The 25,598-nt window shown below is 40.6% G+C and overlaps 1 protein-coding gene and 1 non-coding gene across 2 annotated transcripts in view; both read right to left on the bottom strand.

Annotated features, from left to right (window-relative positions):
• The window catches only part of LOC141433567 (uncharacterized), a 93,775-nt gene that overhangs the window by 17,300 nt on the left and 50,877 nt on the right, over positions 1–25,598 (bottom strand). The window contains exons 14-34 of the mRNA XM_074095667.1: positions 25,037–25,193; positions 21,963–22,140; positions 21,577–21,681; positions 20,448–20,602; positions 18,352–18,460; positions 17,591–17,678; positions 16,596–16,715; positions 15,806–15,933; positions 15,101–15,225; positions 14,301–14,445; positions 13,315–13,523; positions 11,968–12,113; positions 10,792–10,901; positions 9,316–9,449; positions 6,756–6,941; positions 5,413–5,561; positions 4,527–4,663; positions 3,825–3,951; positions 2,241–2,389; positions 1,717–1,861; positions 704–931 (exon numbers count right to left, since the gene is read on the bottom strand). Coding sequence (XP_073951768.1) covers positions 704–931; positions 1,717–1,861; positions 2,241–2,389; positions 3,825–3,951; positions 4,527–4,663; positions 5,413–5,561; positions 6,756–6,941; positions 9,316–9,449; positions 10,792–10,901; positions 11,968–12,113; positions 13,315–13,523; positions 14,301–14,445; positions 15,101–15,225; positions 15,806–15,933; positions 16,596–16,715; positions 17,591–17,678; positions 18,352–18,460; positions 20,448–20,602; positions 21,577–21,681; positions 21,963–22,140; positions 25,037–25,193 — 3,030 coding nt within the window. The remainder of the gene's footprint in view (positions 1–703; positions 932–1,716; positions 1,862–2,240; positions 2,390–3,824; positions 3,952–4,526; positions 4,664–5,412; positions 5,562–6,755; positions 6,942–9,315; positions 9,450–10,791; positions 10,902–11,967; positions 12,114–13,314; positions 13,524–14,300; positions 14,446–15,100; positions 15,226–15,805; positions 15,934–16,595; positions 16,716–17,590; positions 17,679–18,351; positions 18,461–20,447; positions 20,603–21,576; positions 21,682–21,962; positions 22,141–25,036; positions 25,194–25,598) is intronic.
• LOC141433868 (U1 spliceosomal RNA) lies at positions 23,234–23,395 on the bottom strand. Its single transcript, XR_012451974.1, has one exon. It is a non-coding gene; the product is annotated as a U1 spliceosomal RNA (small nuclear RNA).

The raw sequence follows: 25,598 nt of genomic DNA, 5'->3' as shown, positions 1-25,598 counted from the left end.
TCTATAAAACTGATTCTTAGACATTGTAAGACTTGGGGGCTGTTTCCCCAGCCATTGATAAGTTTTATTTGACGGATGAATGTGATGCCGTCTCCGTCTATTCGAACAAAACAAACAGAGACGGCATCACATTTATCGGTCAAATAAGTTTAATCAATGGATAGTGAAACAGGGGGTATAGTGGACACAAACGCCATGGGGAGCCTCAATTTAAGCCTTAAATGTCAATCCTTCGTATGCGGGACATTTAGATGAGAATGCATATTATTTTGACCAGCATTCTAATTGTTGTCTTAAATAATAATTTGACACGTAAAATATAAAAATTGCAGCAGCATTGCTTACAGTTGCATTTTGCATGAATATGAATCCAAATCATATTAGGAATACGAAAGGTTAAAGTTTTATTAGTCTTCTGGGTTAGAGTTCAACAAAAGGAGCCCTAGTAGAAGAACAAAATGAGCCACCATGGAACCTTTTCAAAGGAAAAGTCATTACGATTTTCCTAGTTAATTAGTGCGATGGCACTATGACGTTTACTGGGAAATGGTTCCAAGGTGACTAAATAAATTAAAGTCCTTGACAGTACAAGGCAACTCTAAAATATGTTTTGCGTGTACAAAACTATTTTTGAACTCTCGAACCCATGGGAAAATAACCCCCTATTACCCTCAACTCCCAAGCTCCAGCTTCACGCACTCACCTAGTCTTATCAAGGACCTTCTCTAGGTTCTTCTTATCCAGTTCAAGGTCGCGTACGGCCTCCTCTATGTCGGCGATGCCGTTCTCCTCCCTCCCATTGGCTTCCACTTTAGGTGCCTGCTGTATCGCGAGTTGCTTCAACGCGCGTTGGTACTCATAAGGGAACACTTTAACGAACTGCTTGGCCTCCGCCGGCCAGGTCTCTAGCACCTGCTTGGCTATTAGAGAGCTGTGAACGAAGAATAGATATGTAAGTAATTGCAAAAGTCAAATAGTAACAGCAGATGCATGTGCCGTGCATGCCGTGGGGTATCCGGACAAGAAAAGCTCCTCCCTCCCCGCCTCCCATCCCGTTGGGTGTCGTAGAAGGCGACTAAGGGAAAACCCAGAAGACAGGCAGCAGCGTCTTCTGCGTACACCATCAGCGTAATACTGCGATCCCCAAGCGTGCCAAGCATGGGGATTATGGCAACCTCCCCCCCCCTTCCAAGTCTTCGACAGTGGACGTTTCTGGCTGATAATGATGCTGGAACCACTGTAAGCTGGGTATGTAAGTCATCTCTGCCAATCATCTGTCCCAATGCAGGGCTCAGGCGTCCTCTCAGAATAAGAGAGCTGAGACCGTAGCGCGGGTTGGGAACTTCACACTATCGAATTGCTTCCCGGGTTTGTGTAGGTATCCTCACGTTTTACTTAAAGCTAGACACATACTAAGATCATCATCCCAGCCTATATACGTCCCACTGCTGGGCACAGGCCTCCTCTCAGAACAAGAGGGCTTGGGCCATAGTTCCCACGCGGGTCCAGTGCGGATTGGGAACTTCGCACGCACCATTGAATCGCTTCGCAGGTTTGTGCAGGTTTCCTCACGATGTTTTCCTTCACCGCAAAGCTCGTGGATACTAAGATACATATTAAGCATCCAAATCACGACAAGAAACATTCGTATTGCTCGCACAAATATCTACCCCGAAGGAGTATCAAACCCGGGACCTCAAGTTTCTTCTAACTCACCCAGTATACTCCACAAACTCTTGCAACAGCGTCTTAACGAGCTGCAAGTCGTCTTCCAGCTCCAGAGGCAGCAGCTCCACCATCTCGGGGTTGCATTTGCCGCGCTTGAACGACCCGTCGATGTCGTACACGTAAGCTATGCCACCTGTACATAATTACTTGCATGAATAAACCGTAACAGATTAAAATAGTAGATTGTACAACAAGAGCATAAAACGAGCCATTTTACCCAAGACGTTCATATAGCCACCCGAGCCGGTATGGCGAAGGTGGATAGACCCGTCGAGGGATATTCCCACGGGACAGGGACAAAATCTTGAAATTGAAATTCTGTGTTTAGGGTATTGAAATTTTGGACAGTTGTTCTTAACACAACCTCAATGAAAACCACGATATAAATTTTGGGTATTCCCAAGGGAATTTTGTACGATCCCGGAATTTCAATTGTAACTACCAGATCGAATAGTTAACGCATGCAAAGCCGCGGGTAAACTCTAGTTAAATAATAATGCCGTAGTCCGTACCGCTCATGCCGGCCGCGAAGTTCCGGCCGGTGAGGCCGAGGATGAGCACGGTCCCTCCCGTCATGTACTCGCAGCCGTGGTCGCCCACGCCCTCCGCCACGCCCACGCAGCCCGAGTTGCGCACGCAGAACCGCTCCGACGCTATGCCCCTGTCACAAACACCACATTTATACCCCCTAACACACGACTACAGTCAACCACCTGGGCCACCATGGAATATTTTTTCTCATAAATGGTATGAAATCTTGCCATTACGTCATCAAAAACGTCGTAGAAAGTAACGCATCCTGGAGACTAGCTGCTAGTGTCCAGGAAGTAATCTCGAACTGTCCAGGAAGTAAGTATAAAATTTACTTCCTGGACAGTAACGGGTTCCTTTAAAAATTTGGAACCCATATTGAAACAGCGCGCGGACCGAGCGGCAGTGTTGGGTGTAGTTTAGTTAACTAGCATCATCATCACTAACAATCATCATCATCAAAATCATCATTACTAACCATCATCATCACAAACAATCATCATCATCACCATCAACCATCATCAATCATTACCATCATCATCATCACCATCAATCATCATCACTATTATCATTATCATCATCATCATCATCATCATCATCACATCACAATCACCGTCATTTCATTATCACCATCATCATTTTTGAGAAAAGCTCTATACAAGCCAACCAGTAATCGCCATCCTGGCCTCGTATCATTGATCAAACTTCTACTCGTCCAGGATGGCTTACTTACTGGTCTCAATGTACTTTTATTTGTCTATAGCCATGACGTTAAATGTCATTACAACACGATTCTGTAAAGGCTTAGGAATCAAATTGGTTGACTGTACATAGTAAAAAGCTCGAGACGAAGATTAAAGACAATGAGTCAATGTTCTCAATTCCAGTACTGCCCGTGTGAGTAAAATAATATAAAATTGTTAGAGGTAAGTATTTGAGAATAGTTATTTGTGTCACAAGGGAGCAAAATGGTGTATTTACGGCGAGGGCGTACATTGAATCCAGAATGTAGCGAAGGATTCTACAATAGAATCTTGAGCGTAGCGAGGGATTCTAAAGTAGAATCCTGAGCGTAATGAGGGATTCAAGTGTTAACGCCCAAGATGAAAATAATTTTGCTCCCGAGTCGCTCATACAACTTTTCACACCGAGCATTAAGAAACTTGAAAAAATTAATTCTAAATATTATTAAAGAATAACCAGCATAGAAAATGACGTGGCTTTCCAATTATCAACTTTAAAAAATGGCATTTTCAATAAAACACTTAGAAAAGCCTTGAACAGAAAAGTTGCACTTTGCTCCTTCTCGTCAGGGAAGAAAAGTTACTTTTCTGAAGGAGAGGTGTGAAAAATAATTATTATTATTACATAAATTTAAGATACCGTTGGCGAAGCTCGGGGGTTGCTGCCTCCCGCCACCCCCCGCAGCAAGTAACTGAGCTGCACTTTCCAGCAGTACAAACATTAAACTACGCTCTTAAGAGCAATACGCGAAAAAACCTTTCTTTGCGATGTTAGTGTCGACGCGAACACCTCTTGACTCGGGTTTTCATAGTAATATTTACCTGAAGTAGGCCCGTCCCGACGTAGCTCCGTACAAGCACACGTTCCCGACGATCACGTTGAGATGCGACTCGAAAGGCGAGCTCTTAGGCGGGTAGATTATCACCGTGCCTCCAGACAGCCCCTTGCCTATCAAATAAAAATTGTACAATACGGTATTTGACTATTTTGTATATGTTTTATAAATTACAACTACACAATGCCTGTTATCGAATAGAAAAACAATTTTTAAGCTACCTTTACAAATAACAAAGTTATGAGGGTTTGAAATTCAAGATTAGACAGAGAAAGACATACTGGCATGTGACGTCACACGCCAGTACTGCCATACTTGCTGCATAGAGAAACGCGTTTGAGAAAGAGACAGGTATATAGATTTTTCAAAAAAATGCTATAAATCCAATTTTCAACCGATTTAAATTTTCTCTTCGCTAAACACTATCTGTTTATCTATATTTTCATAATAATATTAAGATATGGCAAAATCAGGAGTTGTCATATACCGTATTGTAATTCATACTAATACTTTTTAACGTTTACTTTTAGCTATGGTACCGCATTTGAGGTTTGTTTCGTCACGCACGCCTTTTTTTTAGGTGGTACCTATCATAACCTTCGCGTGCGGATCCAACTGGCACTTTGTCTTTTTTAAACTTAGTTTTCATAGCCCATAATTCCAACATAGTATTAAATAATGCACTCACCAACATAATCGTTAGCATCGCCCTCTAACGTAACAGTGATGCCTTTGGACAGGAACGCGCAGAAGCTCTGTCCAGCGGAGCCGATCAGCGAGATATTCACACTAGTGTCGTCAGGCAGACCTTGTTCGCCATATTTCCTAAAAAAAAAAATTAGAAAAAAGTCAAATCGATGTTTTTATAAATAAAAATAAAACCGGCCAAGAGCGTGTCCGACACGCCCAAAATAGGGTTCGGTAGCCATTACGAAAAAAATAAGTCATATTTTTCTAAGGATTTCGTATTTTATACGGAATCTTTCAAGTTTAGGTATATTTTACAACTTAGACTGCTATTTACACTTAAACTTTTTTTTTTTTTACTAACAATTTTCAAGCAAACTTAGCCGTTATAGTTTTCCTTGTAAGTTTGATATACTTACTACCATCCTGATTTTTTGCAAATTTTTCCACCGACCGTTTTAGATTTTAGAGGGGGGGGGGACGCTCGATGCAAACAAATCAGTAAATCGAACAATCGTCTTAGCAAACCCCTAATGGTTTTAAAGGACCTATCCAACGATATCCTACACTATAGGTTTGGATGAGAAAAAAAATATCACCCCCACTTTACGTCTATGGGAGGTACCCTAAGAAAAATTTTTATGAATTTTTTATTGTACCATTTTGTCGGCATAGTTTAAAAAGAGTACAGTGGGTTTTTGAATGTCTTAAATACAATGGCAAAACATTATTCATTTCATGCCATTCATCCCAGCCTATATACGTGCCACTGCTGGGCACAGGCCTCCTCTCAGGACAAGAGGGCGGGGGGGGGGGATTCATTTCATTACGTCTGTACTATCAGTACGCGGCTACGGTACACTGTTAACGGTGTAAGGTCCACTCACAGCGCGATGTGGTAAGACAGTGTGGAGGTGAACGTGCGGTCCTCGTTGGTGATCCTCATGGCGATGTCGACGCGTTTGCTGGTGCCGTCCAGCACGCCCGCGCACTGCTCGATCAGCTGGTTGTCCAGACGCTTCTCTAGCTGGAAGTCCTGGTGGAACGAACAGAATAGTACATTGTACTCGTACGACGAGAGCATAAAACGATCCATTTTACCCAAGTCGTTCATGTAGCCAGAACTAAATAATTTAGTTTTGTTGATTTTTTTAATGCATTTAAATTACGAATTATTAAAAAAAAAACTTTTTCACTTCTCATGCTCGTAAAGTTCGTGTTTATCCTGGATCTAGGCGACATAAAATGACTTTTTATGATCTAATGCATAAAGTAAAATTTTCGTCTAAGACCAAGACAATCAGGTGTAAAGAGCCACAAACAAAGAAAGAAGTTGTTTAAAAAAATATATAAAACTAAAAATCAATCAAATCAATCAAAAAAGATAAACAAAACTAAAAATTTGTGATTATAATAGTAATGCGTGAACAATAAAAGGTACATAGTAGATCAACAATTGTTTCCACTGTTGCTATTTCATTTCCTCGCCATCGAAGTGAAAAGCAGTGTAAAACTCTAGCATTAAACCCATTTTCCTCTCAACGTGTCTATCCACCCTCGCCGTACCGGCTCAGGTGGCTATATTAAAGTCTCGGGTAAAATGGCTCGTTTTATGCTCTTGTTGTACACTTGATTGCCTTGCTCTTAGACGAAGATTTTACTTTATGCACTAGAGCGTAAAAAGTCATTTTATGTCCATCATAAATACGGGCATGAGAAGTAAATCATATTTTTTGACAATTTGTATGGCAAGATGCTTATACTGTGAAAATTTGAAGACTGTACCTTCAACTATTTGACTGTAAAACTTATATGACAGACAGGACACGTGAGTGACAGCAATAGGGCTCCGTCTCGATCATTCAGGCAAGGAACCTCAAAAAGGATTAAGTTATAAACAGGAGACATTTAACATCCAATTCCAAAGTTCCTTAAAAAGCAAGTGCAATTATGGTGTGCTTATTTTATTCATTATTTCCAGAAATTGTCTGTAACAGGAGCAATAAATTAAAATAATAGGTCAAATTATCTCTGTATTACTGAATAAATGTCTTCTTTCTTTCCTTCTATTAACCCTATGACCGCCACGGTCGGCAAAACGCGACAGCTGAAAATCGTGCCATAGGCGCTATGTCGGCATTACGTGCCGCATATGGAGCGATTTTCCGAAATTTTTTTTTTGGGCGTCGACCAACCGCGGCGTTCAAAAGGTTAAAATATAAGTACCGACCTGTGTCTTGGATCCTCCACGTATATTAACGCCGGGCCGCATATGCAGCGCATTCTTAAGTATCAGACTGAGGTTGAGCAGGCGCGCCTTCGGATTCTCATTGTTCTCGCGCACTTTGAGCAGGTCAGTGCGCCCGATCAGGTCCTGGAAGTTGCGGACGCCCACATCGGCCATGTGCTGGCGTACCTGGGGGAAGCACTGATGTGAATATCGTATAGGATCGCTCTTACCGAAACATGAATACGCTGACGCTGCGAATTTTGGGATGCGTCAAAATAGCACAAACTTTTCTGATGGCAAGTACAAGTTTAACTTATAAATCTATGATCTATTCGAAATCCCAAAGAGATTAAGAGCTAGCCAATTTATTTACAAATAAACTAACCAAGTAATCAATAATTCATGTGAATGTTACATAATGCGTGATTATGTCCAGTTACATTCACTGCTTTAGCTTCAGACATATTGTAAAAACAAAACATTCTAGTTTTTGCAACAAGACAAACTGAACATCAAAAATGGCGGTAAATGAAAACTTTTCTAACGCATAATATTCATATTATGAGGCAAACGTAGTTTTTCTCATAAATGGTATGAAATGTTGCCATTACGTCATCAAAAACGTCGTAGAAAGTAACTCATCTTGGAGACTAGCTGCTAGTGTCCAGAAAGTAAGTAAGAAATTTACTTCCTGGACAGTAAACGGGTTTCTTTAAAAATTTGGTTTGGTTTAGTTCCTGTAAAAATTTAGGTGTAATTAACTTAACTAGTATGTATTTTGAAATGGGTCTATGCCATCATCACCATCATCGTCACTATTATCATTATCATCATCATCATTTTTGAGAAAAGCACTATACAAGCTTCAACCAGTAATCGCCATCCTGGCCTCGTATCATTCCAGGTGAGGCCATCAAACTTCTACTCGTCCAGGATGGCTTACTTACTGGTCTCTGCAGTAATGTACTATTAACAACCTAGTTTATCTTTATGCTGGTTATTATTAGGGTTTTATGTAACGGAGGCGTTCTTAGCGGAGGCGGATGCGGAGGCGACGAGTTTCACCTCCGCGGATGCAGAGGTAAAAGTGGATATGGAAAGAATAGTAGTTTATGCTTTATTCAACTCAAAAATCTCTATTATTAAAAAAAAACTGCCAAATCTCATTTGTTTTCGGCGTCATCGTGCATGCTAACACTTGACAGATGGGCGTGCCTTCAGTCAATTTTCAACTTTGAGGTCATACAAATAAAAAAGTTTTTACATAATCTGTAAACGTGGGTAGCGGTATACTAAAAATGGCTTTATTTGTATGACGTCAAAGTTGAAAATTGACTGAAGGCACGCCCATCTGTCAAGTGTTAACTCCAAGTAATCGTACTGTACAATGGGTAGCCACTGGATAAACATATAAGTAAACTTATTAAATAACTAAAACTCGAGACAAATATTGGACTTTGGTATCGAACCCAGTCTCATGCTTCGTAGTCATGTTCTCTAACCACTATTTAAAGCCAACCGGCCAATGAGGGTTGACAGGCGAAATATCGCTAGATGGCGTTAGTAACGTGACGTCCGTTTGACGCTACGGTCTTGCTTGCGATGAGGGCTATCGTTTTTTGTCTCACTAGATGGCGCACTGTTGCGTGAGGTTTTTAAGTGTGGCTTTCAGAGTCTGTTATTACGGGCGTTAAAACAAAGTTTAGATTAAAATCATATTTAAAACACCTTAAAACCGTACCATAAAAATATCCAGCAACCACAGTGTTGCTTAGTCCCGTTTTGTTCGGAAGAAAAGGGAGGACAAAGTTTCCGAAAGACAAAACTGTCTCAAAACACAGACATTCATTGCCCCGTAACGCATAATTGCCATAATTAATTTCAGGTTATGCAAAATATTCACAAAAAATTTCTTATTATAAATAAACCCGCGTAGCTCACCCAAAAACTATGAGATTTGACATTTCGGAGACCTCACGCTACACTAGCGCCTCTAGCGGCGAATTCATTCGCGATAGCCCTCATTGGCTCATTTAGTTCAATAACTTAATCTCACGAAACTAACGCCATCTAGCGATATTTCGCCTGTCAAGTAGCCCTCATAGGGAATATTACTGAAATTTTCTCCCGTCAGAGTTAGTGCTGCACAAAACCGGAAACAGTTTTTTGAGTATCTTAAATGCCGTATAATACCTATCGTATTATTTCAATAAAATTTTTGGAAATATGCTCTATCGTAACTATCGATGTAAAATATCATGTTATTTTGTTACTAATAAATATAATTATCATGATTTCTATAAGTACAGTCAAGTTCATACACTTTTGAGCAAAAATTTGATCAAAAATATCTGAACACGACTCTATTGTTATCTATTGTTAAGCGTGTTCAGATATTTTTGATCAAATTTTTGCTCACAAGTCATGAACTCGACTGTACTAATACTCTTTGGTCATGATCTGTCATGGTGACAAAATACAAAGAGAACTGACGTTATCATGGGTTTGCGCTAGCGTCGCCCCCTGCGCAGAGCTTTGCCTAACACGCCCTATTGCTTACCTCTTCAGCGAGCATGAACAAGTAGTTGATGACGTGTTCAGGCTTGCCGGCGAACTTCTTCCTCAGCACCGGGTCCTGAGTAGCGATGCCGACCGGGCACGTGTTGAGGTGACACTTGCGCATCATCGTACAACCTGACACAAACATTACTCATTGAATCAGGCATTACATTACATTACATTACAATACAAATATTCTTTACTAGCCGGTTGCCCGCGATTCCGTCTGCGTAGAATTCGTTTATCTATCCTATGTCCTTTCTCGGGACTGAAACTATCTGTATACTGAATTTCATCTAAATCAGTTCAGCGGTTTAGACGTGACAAACAAACAGACTCACAAACTTTCGCATTTATAATATTAGCGGGATTGAGCACCACAGATCACATACATACACATATTACACATACATATATTTATTTATACTCGTATTTATTCAGATGTTTTGCTCTATTTGTCGATCCTTGTTTTCTGATTGCTCCTCTACCACTCAAAGGTTGACTGGCAGAGATCCCTGCAGGGATAAGTCCGCCTTTGTACTTAACACAACTTTTTTTATGTAACCTTTTTGTTTTTCCTATTTGTACAATAAAGAGTATAAACAAACAAACATATAAAGACAAAATGCAGGGTAGACAATACGCGGTATTATCGCTTAAAAGCGATTTCTTCCAGACAACCATTTAGATATAGAAACGAATACAAATAAGTAATACTAGGTGGCGAAAAGATTTACTTAGCTGAGGTCCATATTAATGAACTGTAAATAATTACTTTGCTCACCCGCGACCTTACGATAGCCACGTCTTTGCTACAATGTATTCACATGCAGTTCCTCCACCTCCACACTACGCTGACGCGTTTCGAACTCAACCAGAGCTCGTCATCAGAGCAACACCATTCACCATTCTACCAGATATTAGACTATGGTTTAAGATATTTATTTTCTCAAAAGATTCACAAGTCACTTATAGAGAAAAACAATATTAATTTAACTTAAGTAAGAGAGGGTACCACACAAACAACAAAAATCTATGAATTAAAGCGGGTAGGCGGTGATGACGAGATTTTAAACTAAACAACTTTTTTGCTACTAGAGGCCAGTTAGCAATCTTTATATCGTTAGTTAATTATCGGTTACCTGTGAGTGGTTTAAACTGCGTTATTATTACATATTATTATTAGGCATGGGCCGAAATTCGTTTTACATTCGGTTTAACCGAATTTCGGTAGCCGAAGTTCAATAAATTTATTTTTACCGAATATTCGGCCGAGGTTCGTATTCGGTTCAAACCACATTCGGCCCATCACTAATTATTATTTATTTATTTTGCTAACGAAGTCATCATCATCATCCCAGCCTATAAACGTCCCACTGCTGGGCACAGGCCTCCTCTCAGAACAAGAGGGCTTGGGCTAACGAAGCTAACGAAGTAAATTATAAAAATTAAGTGATATTTAATTAAGAGCACCTACCGAGGGCGATGAGCGGCGCTGTACTGAATCCGAACTCATCGGCGCCGAGCAAAGCGGCCACCATCACGTCGAAACCTGTCCGGATCTGGCCGTCCGCTTGCACCACCACTCTAGAAAACACGACATTATTTAATAAGCACTGATAAATAATGTACGGGCTGCTATTGCTCATACACCAGGTAGAACTGTTAGCTGCTAACTGTAGAGTCACTTTGTAATAAGAACTCACTGATAATCCCGAATAATAACTTTTATTGATAGTAAAGCGAGCACACATTACATGCATGAATGTTAAACGTGAACTGACGTGTAATGAACCAATTTACGCAATCAAAGTAAAATGCAACAACTGCGCAACTTATTTGTACGTCAATGTAGACCGTACAAATATGATATTTATACTATTTACCGCGTCATAGCATTCATTTTTAGGGTTCCGTACCGAAAGGGTAAAAACGGAAACCCTAAGGCTGACCAGAATTATAAAAAACCTCACCATATTGCGGAAAACCAATAGAACTAATTTATTGCACTGGTAACACTAAATTCAAATGTCATCTGTCTATTGCTGTCAAAGTTTAACGTTGTTTGCGCGTGGCATTTTAAAGTGTTATTTTGTGTCTTTGTGCGTTAAAATGCCGAAGATTATCCATAGCTTTGGTAGAAAAATAATTCACACTGTATAAAAGTATTTGTCATAGAAAAAGTCCGAGGGATTAAAAAATATTCATTTAAATACCATCACCGATACCGTTGTCAATATGACTGATGGGAATCGTATAGTTTGTAAAGAATGTTGCAATATAAAACGTAGAAGTGCTGCCCTCGCGTCAGGTTTTTTACATTCCTGGTCAGCCTTTACTAAGACTTCGCTGTCCGTCCGTCTGTTCGTCTGTCACCACCAATGCGCTTAACATACCATTTCTGATACGTTCCTAACACGGTCACAGTCAAAGTCAAAGTCAAAATATCTTTATTGAATTTAGGCTATAACAAGCACTTATGAATATCAAAAAAATCTACCACCGGTTCGGAAAAACCTCTGTTGAGAAGAATCCGTCAAGAAACTCAACGAGACATATTTTTTTAAACAGATTTACAATATTATTAAATGATATCAAATGGTCATGGCATGATACGGTGTAGTGGGTCTCTACCCTTGGTCTCTGGTGTTACCTGGAGCGCAGGTCGTTGAGCACGAGCACCTGATGCGTCTCGGCCACGCCGAGCTCCCACGGCAGCCCGGCAGCCTTGATGCCGGTCCACGAGCTCGCGCCCGTGCCGCCGTCGTGACCCGATATCACTATGTGCTCCGCTTTGCCCTGGACACAGACAGACATACAGATAAAACAATCCTAATTCCTTTGAACATGATACTACCGCGATAGTCACTCATATTTAATTAAATAAACCCCGATAACCCGGTCTTAAAACGAGTTTAGCTCGACATGTTTCGGGTTAATTCGTAGCCTTTCCTCTAAGAGCAACGCGATTCGGCGGCTGCTGCAACATTCGCACTGCGCGCCACCGCTCTGCTCGCGCGACTACCTGACGAAACCCCGGCGTTGCTCCTAGAGGATGGCATACGACTTAGCCCGAAACATGTCGAGATAAACTCGATTTAAGATGTCCGGGTGGCCAAAACGTTTGTACTATAGGTACATAAGCTAATTGAGAGATCACGATGAATAAGAACTTTTCCGATAAAATATGATGGCATACTATTATATCTACACTACATCTGTAACTTATTGTAATTGTATTTTTAACCGACTTCAAAAAAGGAGGAGGTTATCAATTCGGTTGTCATCGTCATCCCAGCCTATATACGTCCCACTGCTGGGCACAGGACTCCTCTCAGAACAAGAGGGCTTGGGCTATAGTTCCCACGCGGGCCCAGTGCGGATTGGGAACTTCACACGCACCATTGAACTGCTTCGCAGGTTTGTGCAGGTTTCCTCACGATGTTTTCCTTCACCGCAAAGCTCGTGGTAAATTTCAAATGTAATTCCGCACATGAATTTGAAAAAACTCAGAGGTGCGAGCCGGGGTTTGAACCCACGACCCTCTGTTTGAATTCGGTTGTATGTTTTATTTTTTATTTAAATACTTGACGTTCTTAGCATTTTTTTTAATTATTAATCTTATTTATATTACCGACAAAAAAAGCCGTGGTGGCCTGGTGGTTTGACCTATCGCCTCTGAAGCAGAGGGTCGTAGGTTAAAAACCCCGGCTCGCACCTCTGAGTTTTTCGAAATTCATGTGCGGAATTACATTTGAAATTTACCACGAGCTTTGCGGTGAAGGAAAACATCGTGAGGAAACCTGCTCAGACCTGCGGAGCAATTCAATGGTGCGTGAGAATTTCCCAATCCGCACTGGGCCCGCGTGGGAACTATGGCCCAAGTCCTTTTGTTCTGAGAGGAGGCCTGTGCCCAGCAGTGCGACGTATATAGGCTGGGATGATGACGATGATGATATTACCGACGGCTGATCGAAAAATAAATCACAAATCCACTGACCTTAGCGACCCCCGAAGCGACGACCCCGACCCCGACCTCTGACACGAGCTTGACGGAGATGCGCGCGCGCGGGTTGGCGCACTTGAGATCATAGATCAGCTCGGCCAGGTCCTCTATGGAGTAGATGTCGTGATGCGGCGGCGGAGAGATCAGCCCCACGCCCGCCAACGAGCAACGGGTTGCCGCGATTTCTGCTGTCACTTTGTAACCTGGACGAACATAAACAAACTAGACTTTACCCGGGGCCTCGTACGCCATAGATGCGGCAATTATGCCTCATTTATTATACGTCAAGTTAACAAGCTTTCTTGGTTATATTTAACGACTCTAAACGAGAATGGAAAACTTCACTCGATCGAAAAAATAATAATTATTCGTAAAAGTTATTATATTAATCAATAGGGACACATGCATGTTATGCATACAATAATTAAACATGATAATATAAAACTGAAAAATAAAACGTATAATCACACGCTGATTTGACAATTTAAAACGGCCATCTCTTCGTATTTATAATGACATTTAAAAAAAAACCTTCACAATCACCTCCTTCTGTCAAATAATAAAGATATTTAAACAAATAAAAAATGGGTTTGTAAAACTTGACCTTAACAAACATTTAAACATTGCAAATTAAATTAAAGCTGAAGAAAAGTAACAACATTTTTTCTTTTTCTGCAATAGCTTCAGAAATCACACACGCACGCACGCACGCACACATACACACACATACTCACAAACTTTGCGAAATTATAATATTAGTATGACAATAAACAACGGCTAGCTAATATTAAATATAATGACCCGGATAACTCACGTCTTAAATCGAGTTTAGCTCGACATGTTTCGAGCTAATCCGTAGCCCTTCGTCTTCGGAAACATGTCGAGCTAAACTCGATTTAAGACGTGAGTTATCCGGGTCATTATATTTAATATGAGTGAATCTCACGGTAGTTTCATGGCTAGCTAATAGTCAGTATTACCTGGCAACTCCCCGCCCTCGCCCGGCTTAGCGCCCTGCGCCATCTTGATTTGTAGATCATCGGCGTGTGCCAAATACGAGGCCGTGACGCCGAAACGTCCCGAAGCCACTTGCTTGATCGCCGAGCGCTTGTTGAATTCGGGGTCCTGGAACACAATATATTTAGAACTAGTGTTCGTACGTACATACGTACAGTCACCAGCATTAATATCTACCATAGCGGAGCGTGCAAAAATATCTGACAGGTCCTTCCGGCCCTAGAAATAGAGAAGTGTCAGATATTTATGCACGCTTATTGTGTCAGATATTGGTGCTGGTGACTGTACGTAAATCATTAGATCCAGCAGCTGAATTGAAATTTCGGGATTTTAAAAAATTCCCGTGGGAATTCCCGAAAATTAAATCGTGGTTTTCATTGACGTTACATATGAAAAACAATCATGTCAAATTTCACGACTCTAAGCCGAGCGGTTGTTGTTTCGAGATTGTATCCCTATCCCGTGGGAATATCGGAATAAAAAGTAGCCTATGTTTTATTCCGGATGTCCAGTTATCTACATACCAAATCCATCCAGCCGTTTCAGCGTGAAGGAGTAACAAACATACACACACACACACACACACACACACACACACACACACACCACACACACACACACACACACACACACACATACAAACTTTCACATTTATAAATATAAATAAAAAGTAAGATAAGAAGTAAGAAAATATGGCCCTTAGCAGTGCTAGTTATGTAAGATGGTTATGTACGGAGAACTACCCTTGTTCTTGTTTGTTTACCTGGTTCAGGTAGCGATCTGCATTCTCACCACCCTCGCCTGTGTTGGACTTGCCTCCGATGCGGTTCATAGCGATCGCCAGAGTCGTGTGCGCCTCCAACGATATAGATCCGAACGACATCGCGCCTGTTTAACAAAACACAATTGCAGGATCGAGCGTACACGGAATGCTGTAAATTTAAAAATTATAATATCAAAATGCCATAGGAGCTCCGCCAAGCGGGTTTTTAGCGTTTCTGTAATTTTTCCTAAGCTGGACTTTTTAAGTGTCAAAAAGTCATACAAGATGAACCTAGATTGGCAACATTTTATAAAACATGTCCATGTAATTGACAATTAATGGATAAGAAAGTGTAGCTCTTAATACAATAATTGATTGACACTTCGAGTCCCGTCGTTTTTTTTTTTACATAAAACTGACCGTGATCGACCCCTATCTCACCTGGTGTTAAGTGCAGATGAGGCCAAAGGTGTATCTCACTGGTTCAGTAACAGCCTATTCACTAGCCTTGAGAGCTTGAGATTTACAAATACAGACAATGGAAGCGAATTAATAGTTCACATTCAAACCGCTTCGTGCTGATCAATGGAACATTATTACACTATCTACATACGGGTGAAGACGCGCCCCCCGCCTGGAAGTCCGTTGGATCAGACATTGAATGGAAAAACACTATGCATTTTATCTGTAATCTCGTCGCAGTACCTGTGGCGAATCGCTTGACGATCTCCGAAGCGGGCTCCACTTCGGCGATGGGGATGGGCTCGTCCAGCTTCACCAGTTCCAGCTGGCCTCGCAGCGTGCACGCACGGACGGACTCCAGCGTGCTCTCCCTGTAATAACGGGTAAAGAACCTTGCTGTTCCACGAACTGACGAGCATCCAAATCGGTTCATAAATGACAGAGTTCTGAGGTAATAAACATAAAAAACTCTCTTATTTTGAAGTCGGTAAGAAAGATGTAAATGTATTACCCTCTGGTAATTCGAAGCATGTCAGAGTCAAAGTCAAGTCAAAATATCTTTATTCAATTTAGGCTATAACAAGCACTTATGAATGTCAAAAAAAAATCTACCACCGGTTCAGAAAAACCTCTGGTGAGAAGAATCCGGCAAGAAACTCAACGAGGTATATTTTTTTTAAACAGATTTACAATATTATTAAATGATATCTATACCTACATCACAAGTATTTAACACAACTTTATTTTTAACATGTTTTTTTGTTGTCTCGAATAAATACGTCCACGAAATTGAATCTTGAAATAATGCTCATAAAGTCAACTCGGAAAAAATATCGATTATGAGGTACGAGTTTATTTTGAAAGTAGTGACCATATGACGTATTTTTACTAATAATAATAAATAGAAATAATAAAAATATCTGAGAATTACTTTAGATAATTTTTCATAGAATTTGTTTTCACAAGTATCAAACATGAATAATTCTTTGTGAGAGACTGGAGTCTGAAGTGTTTCAGTATGTGTGCGACAAACCTGAATTTGTCGTAAGCCGACGAGCTCTTGTTGCTGACAGCCTCCTGCAAGTTTGCTACCGACATGGGGTCGTTGATGTGCTTTTCGCCGCCCGCTCGCCAGTGGTAGTGCCCGGGGTTTCTGTGGCAACGTAACGTGAACGTGAACGGCGCTCGTCACATAACGTGATGAACGCGACTCAAAAACATAACCCTCCTTCAGACAGTGTCGGGTAAAAAACAAGAACAAAAGGCATATAATTTCAACTGACCATAATTACTAATTACGTCGATGTCGTTGTCAAATTTGAATTAGATAATTCGACTAGCATCCATTTAATTATAGAATTTTATTTTAATATAAATAAGTTTTTGGTAAAAATGCATTTTTAATACAAGCTTCTTTTTGCTGACTGTACTTTTTGTTGATTGTACTTGTATTGACACACAAACTACATTTTCATACCAAATTTCAACTCAATGCCATTAACAGTTGAAGAGTTCCGTCCTGTGGAGACGATCCTGGCCGGACTACCAGGATGTTACTACCAGATTATTGTACTTTCACGCAATTTACACTGGATGTTGGTCGAATTTAACTTGCAAGATTTGATTACAGGCAGACAGACAGACAACGGGACAGGTGAAACTAAATAAAAGCTTGTAAAAGTATGCAATTTCCCAGAATTTGCTTTTTGGTTTTAGTTAGTCTGTCAGATGGAACTTTAAGCTTCCCTGTGTTTTTAGTAGCCTTTGGCTTATCGACGTTAGCGGGAAAATCACATCTATCTCCCTAACATACATAATTATTTCAAAACATAAAACGACGACAGGGTTAGAATACTTGATTCTTTAAAAAAATATGTTAAAGATTTCGTTAACACGTCACACGGATAGCGTTTGCGACCATTTGCGACACTCAGATTCGCCAAGTAATTTGAAAATATCTGGTTTCGAATACGTAAAAATCGGAGCGGAGAGCTGTTTGCCCAACAGTGGGACCAAGATTTAAATTACCTCAGTACGATGGCATCTTTGTTGGCGCCGTACGCTAATTCGTGCCTTTCAAATATCTCCTTTGACATAATCTCGAAGTTAACTCCACCTGCGAGACAATAGCATACAAATTTAAATACAGTGTACAATAAGGGCTAATAATTATTGACAGGGGAAATACCGCTAGATGGCGTTAGTATCGTGTGGTCCGTTTGACGCTACGGTCTTGCTTGCAATTGGCTCATTGGGTGCCCCCACATGCAGTCGCTCGTTTGCAGCGATAAATCTGGTCACGTGACCCCATTTTGAAGGTGACTTTGAATGTTTCGCGACTCAAAAAAGTAGCGTCAAGTCGCCGCGTCGAGCAGCAGCGACAAGATGGCTTCTTACAGGATTGATCTTGGCCTTGGAAGCTGATTTCTTAATTTCATTTAGTATCAGTCGTGGCAGTGATACAAATAAAAGAAATTGGAATGAATGAAAAAAAAAATAACACTGTTTCTGCCGAAATTGAAGAGGTTTTTTTTCCAGCGATAAAGCTCAGGATTTTCAGCTTTGACGTTGGAAAAACGTGACCAGATTTGACGTTGGAAACGAGCGTCAAGCTACTGCAAGTGGCCCCACCTATTTAGTATTTTTACTACAAACTGACCACGATACTAACGACATCTAGCGATATTCCGCCTGTCACTTAGCCCACGTTCGGGGGAATGGTTCGGGTGATCAATCAACAGCATTAAGACTTTGTCTATTGCGGTACTGGTACATAATATGGAGCTTACCGATTCTGGACTGCGTGCCCCTGAAGCACTTGTCGATGACGTCTTCATTCAGACCGACTGCTTCGAAAATCTGCGCGCCTTTGTACGACTGCAGCGTGCTGATGCCCATCTAAAAACCAAACATTATAGATACAATCCACAGACCTTATATGGAGATAGACGAAAAGAGCGCTCCAAACTGTATGAGAATCTAGCGTGTCGAATTTTCCGTACCTACGACGACGTCACGAGCGAGATTTAGTGATGGGAAATCAAGACCGCACGGTACCGATTCAAAGGCGTACCGCCACGACTTGAGCGGCAGCTTTATCAAAGCGCATCGCGCATTTAGGTCCGACAAAACTTTGACCGTGGATCAAACTTTTTACACGCAAGGTAGGTAAACTCTTACCCCCTTATTCATAAAAAGTTAGAGCCTCCTTGAAGGCTCCTTGAAGGCCCACATAAACGTCTGTTAGCGCTAATCAGTCGATCAAGGCTCTGCTAAAGTTAGAGGACCGTAGACCCTCCTTTATCTCTCTGCTAAGTCACAAAATGGCCGCCACAAGTTTGAACAGCTGACTTTGACTAGAGCAAAAAACCATAGGTACCGAAGATATTTATAGTGAAGGCAGGGCTACGCAGATTAAAAAAAAAACAGGAAAATTTATTTTCGGGAATTCGTATTTAAAAATCGTCTAAATTAGCAACAATAAATTAACAATAAATATGAAAAAAAAAATAAGGATGATTAACATAATTATGGCTTTTTGCACAACATAAACATGCGGATCGGAAATGGCGGGAAAACAAACATCTCGCTTTTTATTTTTTTTCCTGGTAATTTGCTGTCACTGCTGTCAATTTTTTTTTTTTAATTATCGATTAGGCCATTTTTTGTCTTTGATTTGTCAAGGTGGCCAACATAACGCGTCTAATCCGTCTATCAGCAGCTCAACAACTAGCAGACTGCTAGCAAGCGTTTATGAATCATACTTCTTGACAACCGTCTAATAAGCTTAATCAGTCTGCTAAGTAACAGACCGATCAAACCTCAATTAAGGATTTTTTATGAATAAGGGGGTTAATGTCTATCTCGATGTAAGGTCTGTGATATAATCTGATATAGTATAATAGGAAGACAGAAAAGAAACGTTGTACCGAAAGAAGCAATAAGGGCCATACTCAGCATATTGCCGACATGCATGACCTTGTATGACCTTTTCCTACAAATACTATAAAGCGAATGCTAAATGCTTCTTCGTGCTAGAATGGCTGGAGGGATTTGGATGAAATTTGGTATGTAGATAGCTATCTACATAAATTAAATCAAAAATAAATAAATTAAAAACCCCCACACATAATCGTCCATTTATTTAATTCCATATTTTTTATAAGTCATTTATTAAATAGAAAATTTACAATGTTATATTATACACATTACCTAATAAACTAAAGATAAATCCTGACTAAATAAAACAAAAAAGTCAAATTAAATAGAATAACAAATGAATCAAACCACAAATAATCAAAAGGAACCAAACAATGTCAAAGAAAATTAAAAAATTAATTACAACTGCAAAAATAAAGTGAGGCATCCTCTTTATAAAAAAATAAAAATTTCAAATAAATAAATATAAATAAATTTCATCCAAATCCCTCCAGCCATTCTAGCGCGTCTAGCTAGACGAGAGAGCTAGAAGGGAATTCCGTACTATTTTATGTACATTTATGTGTATTTATTTTGACGACCAGATGGCCTAGTGGTTAGAGAACCTGACTACGAAGCTTGAGGTCCCGGGTTCGATTCCCGTGTCAGGGCAGATATTTGTATGAAAAATACGAATGTTTGTTCTCGGGAAGTATGTATCTATCTATATAATTATATTTATCCGTTGCTTAGTACCCATAACACAAGCTTTGTTAAGCTTACTTTGGGACTAGGTGAATTGGTGTGAATTGTCCCGTGATATTTATTTATTTATTTATATGTATCCGGAGAATTTCGTAAGTCCCGGAATTACAATTTTAACTTAACTACCAGATCGAATAGTTAACGCGTGCGAAGCCGCGGGTAAACTATAGTAATAATTATAAAATTAGCGGTCTACCCATACCTTAGCCATGACCTTGGCGAGGCCGGTCTCGATGGCGTTCTGATACGCCGTGTAGATGGTATCGTCAGTGATCGAGGGGTCTATGATGTGGTCGTTGCGGAGAGCAAACGCCAGTTCGAATGCCAAGTAGGGACAGATTGCGTCCGCGCCGTACCCTGAGAAAGTAAGAAAGACAACATTTATCATTTTTTTTTCTTCATTCCAAATAATTACACAGTATAACCATAGCACTGTGAACTACAACACAATTTAATATATGGTTTATATAATAACAATCCAATTTATATAAAGTGTAAACAAACCGATTTTATCAAAATTCTTGTATAAACATCAGTGGATTGCATCAATAAGACATTCATCTGTAATTCGTGTCTTTTAACTGGGTCTATATTGGAATCCATAATATCTTATTTTGTCCTAATTCCAAAATCCATAACAACTTTTGTCATAATGATCTTTTGCCATAATGTAAATGCCATATTTTTTTTGTCCTAATATTGAATATACTAATGCTTATTTGCACTAATTTCAAAAAACTTTTGTCATAATGATCTTTTGCCATAATATTTTTTGTCCTAATATTGAGTCGCAATTCTCACCTAACCTACTTTTCTAGCTGCGGTTCGTTTCTGTAGGGGTCGCAGTTCTAACCTACTTTTCAGGCTGCGGTTCGTTTCTGTAGGGGTCACAGTTCTGACCTAACCCTAACTTACTTTTCTGGTACCGGTTCGTCCCTGTTGTGGTCTCAGTTCTAACCGAATCTACTTTTCTGGCTCGCAAGTCGCTGTTTGCCAACAAGTGCTCTGTTATGGCATTTAATATTATCACTCGTAAGTTTTATGTCTTACTATATAAGTACAAAACATATTGGGGATTTAGACTTATTAGGGCATGTGATATTATGGCTTATGATTATTAGGACATACGATCTTTATGGCAAAAGTATGATATGTCAAAAGTGTTATGGCATTTGAGTTTAGGACAAACGATATTATGGATTACGAAGGAGACCCCTTTTAACTAGACGTATAATCACTTTATTCGCCAAAATTAACTTGATTTCAATATTTAATTTTCATTATCTATTCCAGTAGGATCTATCTGGGAATACAAATGAACAAACACTCACCAAGTAACACACACATGTGGTGGACTTCTTTCGCCTCTGCCGTCTCCACGATGAGTCCCACTTTCATACGCATACGCGTCTCAATCAGATGGTGGTGCACCGCGCCTGTAAACAACATACATAAATTATAATAAATTAAATAATTAAATTTTAGTCTCTAATCCTTTCCTATCCTCATGAGCCCTCGCTTACTTTATGAAGGATCAATTATTAACACTAAGAATAACGGCCGGGCCGAACGTACTTCACAAAGTACAAATGGTTCATTAAAAAAAGAATAGCCAAAATAACAAAGCTGGTGAACCACGTCTAGGACGTAAATAAAAAAGTTCTGACGCCTCATAATGCACCATGTACTATTGATTTCATTTAATTTATGTACATACCGAGTGCGAGCAACGAGCTGACCGGCACGCGGTCCGGCCCGGCGCTCCGGTCGGACAGCACTATCAGCTGGTAGCCGGCGGCGGCCGCCGCGTGCGCCTCGCCCGCGATCCCCGTCAGCGCCGGCTCTAGCGCCGTCTCTCCCAGCCGGTAGTCGAACGTGCAGTCTATCACTTTTGTCTGAAAATAACAAGTCCTGTATGATTAAAGGTTACAGCTCATTACAGCCACCCGGCACCTGCCTACCCAGAGGGCCTACTCCGAAAATCGAAGTTCGTATCGTACCGTCCCTCTCACTCTCATATTAAATAGTATAAGCGTCTCAGAGAGACGGAACGACACGAACTTCGATTTTCGTAGTAGCCCTGCTGCTGCGGCGCAATCTATAGCTGTCTACCCTGGAATTGACCCAACGAACGCCCTTCAAAAAGTGCGGTTTAGCCAACTTCAGGCTGCAGAAGCAGGTGGCTTGTTGGAGGATGGAGCGATCAGGTTCTGAAGATTCAAATAGCCGAAGGTACTTAAGTGGAACCAAATCCCTCATAGGCTCCTTTCAAATATCGACTCCGGCCGAAATATCGAGCGGCGATTGCTACTCATATACTACTTATTACATAGTTATTATATAAACTATCGACATCACCGGGTTCAAAAAACACATACCTCGCACATTATTGGTGGAAACGGTGCTTAATGAGGGCTATCGCGAATGAATTGGCCACTAGAGGCGCTAGTGTAGCGTGAGGTCTCCGAAATGTCAAATCTCATAGTTTTTGGGTGAGCTACGCGGGTTTATTTATAATTAGAATAATTTTGTGAATATTTTGCAATATCTGAAATTAATTATGGCAAATATGCGTTCCGGGGCAATGAATGTCTGTGTTTTGAGAAAGTTTTGTCTTTCGGAAACCTTTGTCCTCCCTTTTTTCCGAACAAAACGGGGACTATGCAACACTGTGGCATGCTCGATATTTTTATGGTACGGTTTTAAGGTGTATTAAATATGATTTTAATCTAAACTTTGTTTTCACGCCCGTAATAACAGACTTTGAAAGCCATATTTAAAAACCTCACGCAACAGTGCGCCATCTAGTGAGACAAAAAACGATAGCCCTCATTAAAGGAGTCGGAGGTGGTTCCGTTATTGGAGCACTTCTCGGAATCAAGATGCATTATATATCTCAAACTTACGACCTATTGTCCAACAACTACCCATTCATACAATATTATCAATCAAGACAAGAAGTAACAATAGGCATTTCAAGTTTTAAATGGGGGACGGCGCGTACGCAGTCCCCACTACCAAAAATTACGCGTCCGAGTTATCCACATTAGGGATAATCGCAAGGGTCAACCCAACCGCAGTGCAATGGGAGAGTCTCGCCCTGGGGGAACCGCCTACTTGATCACGGTGTCCCCTACGCCAGGTAAGTATGAATTCTCTACGCCGCGCTGAGCGGGTCATTGTTGCAGGAAAAATCTTAACAGCGCGATGCAGGAGTGGGACCGGCCGGTACAGCGACATCTAGCGGGGAACTAAGTATACTTTTTTCGCACACTACTGATGAAATGTTGTAAATGTGTTAATTGTTATTATTTTATAAATTGTCAGTAGCAAGGAAAGAGTTGGTGTGAAATGCATCAAGTTAAAAATATGAATTATATCTTGCCGTTTTCGGCTACAATGAAAGAGTCTAGGTATTATTTAAACATTCATGGGCTGGGATATTTAGCCCTTGGGTGACTGACGTACAGTCAACGTCATAAATAAGTTTTCACTTTTAGACCTTGTCACTTTAACGTCATGTTTGAAAAGCCATACGAAATTGTGTAACGACTGAATGCGACAAGGTTCATAAATGATCACTTATTTATGACGTTGATTGTACCCGATCTTTGAAAAGAACGTTCTTTTGAAAGCCAAGACAGATACGCAAGATATATTTAGGTGCACAAGCGTTCGCGCAATACACAAGTTCATATTCTCGTCTACTCCCCCTGTGTCCAATGGAACGGAAAACTAAGTATCGGTTACCGTACTTAAACTTCGAGCTGGTGATACGTGTTTTTTAGGGTTCCGTACCCAAAGGGTGTCAACGGGACCCTATTACTGAGACTCCGCTGTCTGTCTGTCTATCTGTCTGTCTGTCCGTCCGTCTGTCACAAGGCTCTATCTCTGAAGACGTAAAAGTTAGACACGTGAAATTTTCACAGATTATGTATTACTGTGGCCGCTATAACAACAGAAACGTTAGGCAACACGGCTTCTGGTTTCGTGTTCGATTTTATTGGGAAGAGGACAACTGACACTCGTCATCTTACATTCTCGGGTGTCGCAGGTGGCGCCATCTAGCAAAATCTACTAGGTTTACAGCCTCCGCTATTGGGTCGGAAGGTTTGGAAACAATACTACAAATGGCGTCACCTGTGATATCTAGGAATAATAGTACATTACTGCAGAGTCAGCGAAATAGTGGATTGCCGCGAAATAGACGATGACGACGAGGCTTGTATAGTGCTTTTCTGAAATAAATCCAAGGAAATAATACCATGTCACTTGATGATGAACTCATATTGGAAACAATAACACCTATTTGAAAAAAAAACACTCTTTTTAGGTATAAACCGTGTAGATTTATTTTCTATTCCCGCCAAAATACTCTTTTTCAGCTATTTTTTTATAAGTTGTTCGGGTTGATGTTTTTGCCACCAAATCTTGTGATGATTTTATTTATAAAATAAAATGAGTATTTATTAATTGGTTATTTTAATAAATTATTAACAATAAATGTCAATCCTTATTTATTATTGAATACCTGATTTATTCTAATTAAATAATATTCACGAACTAGATACGTTTTTTTAATTAGCAGTATGCCATAGATAGTATTAGATAGTCAATGAACTAAATAAAACCCACTGAAACAAAAGACAATCTCTTTGCTGGCCTTGGCCGGTTATGTTGTATCTCTAACTTGAAGTGAGAAAGAATCTTCAGTAAGTGCTATACAATGACGTACTTGGCGTTCTATGATCACGAAGATAAGGACGACATTTCCTTGGTTGTTTGAGTTACCTTCCATCCGCGGTAGGTGCTGTGTTTGAGCGCGTGCAGATCCGGCAGCGACAGTATGGGCTGCGGGAGGAACAGCCGGTGCACGAAGGACGCGCTCGGCGCCAGGATGTTGGCTACGGGCCCGATGGGACACAGCAGGGACATCACTATCTTCTCCCTGGACAAGTGACAGTGAATTAGTTGACAGGAATATCGCTAGATGGCGTTAGTATCGCGAGATCCATTTGACGTTTGGCCCATTTAGTTATAAATAGAACTCGGAAGCCGTGGTGGCCTAGTGGTTTAACCTATCGCCTCTGAAGCAAAGGATCGTGGGTCGCACCTCTGAGTTTTTCGAAATTCATGTGCGGAATTACATTTGAAATTTACCACGAGCCTTACGGTGCATCAAAACATCGTGAGGAAACCTGCACAAACCTGCGAAGCAATTCAATGGTGTGTGTGAAGTTGCCAATCCGCACTGGGCCCGCGTGCGTGTCATTCGAGAGGAGGCCTGTGCCCAGCAGTGGGACGTACATATATTGCAAGGGATGATGATGATGAGAACTCGGAAAGAGTGAGC

The sequence above is a fragment of the Choristoneura fumiferana genome, chromosome 12, assembly GCF_025370935.1.
Source record: "Choristoneura fumiferana chromosome 12, NRCan_CFum_1, whole genome shotgun sequence".
NCBI lineage: Eukaryota > Metazoa > Arthropoda > Insecta > Lepidoptera > Tortricidae > Choristoneura > Choristoneura fumiferana.
Note: the sequence above shows the minus strand (reverse complement) of the source record. Positions and strands in the feature narration are given on the sequence as shown.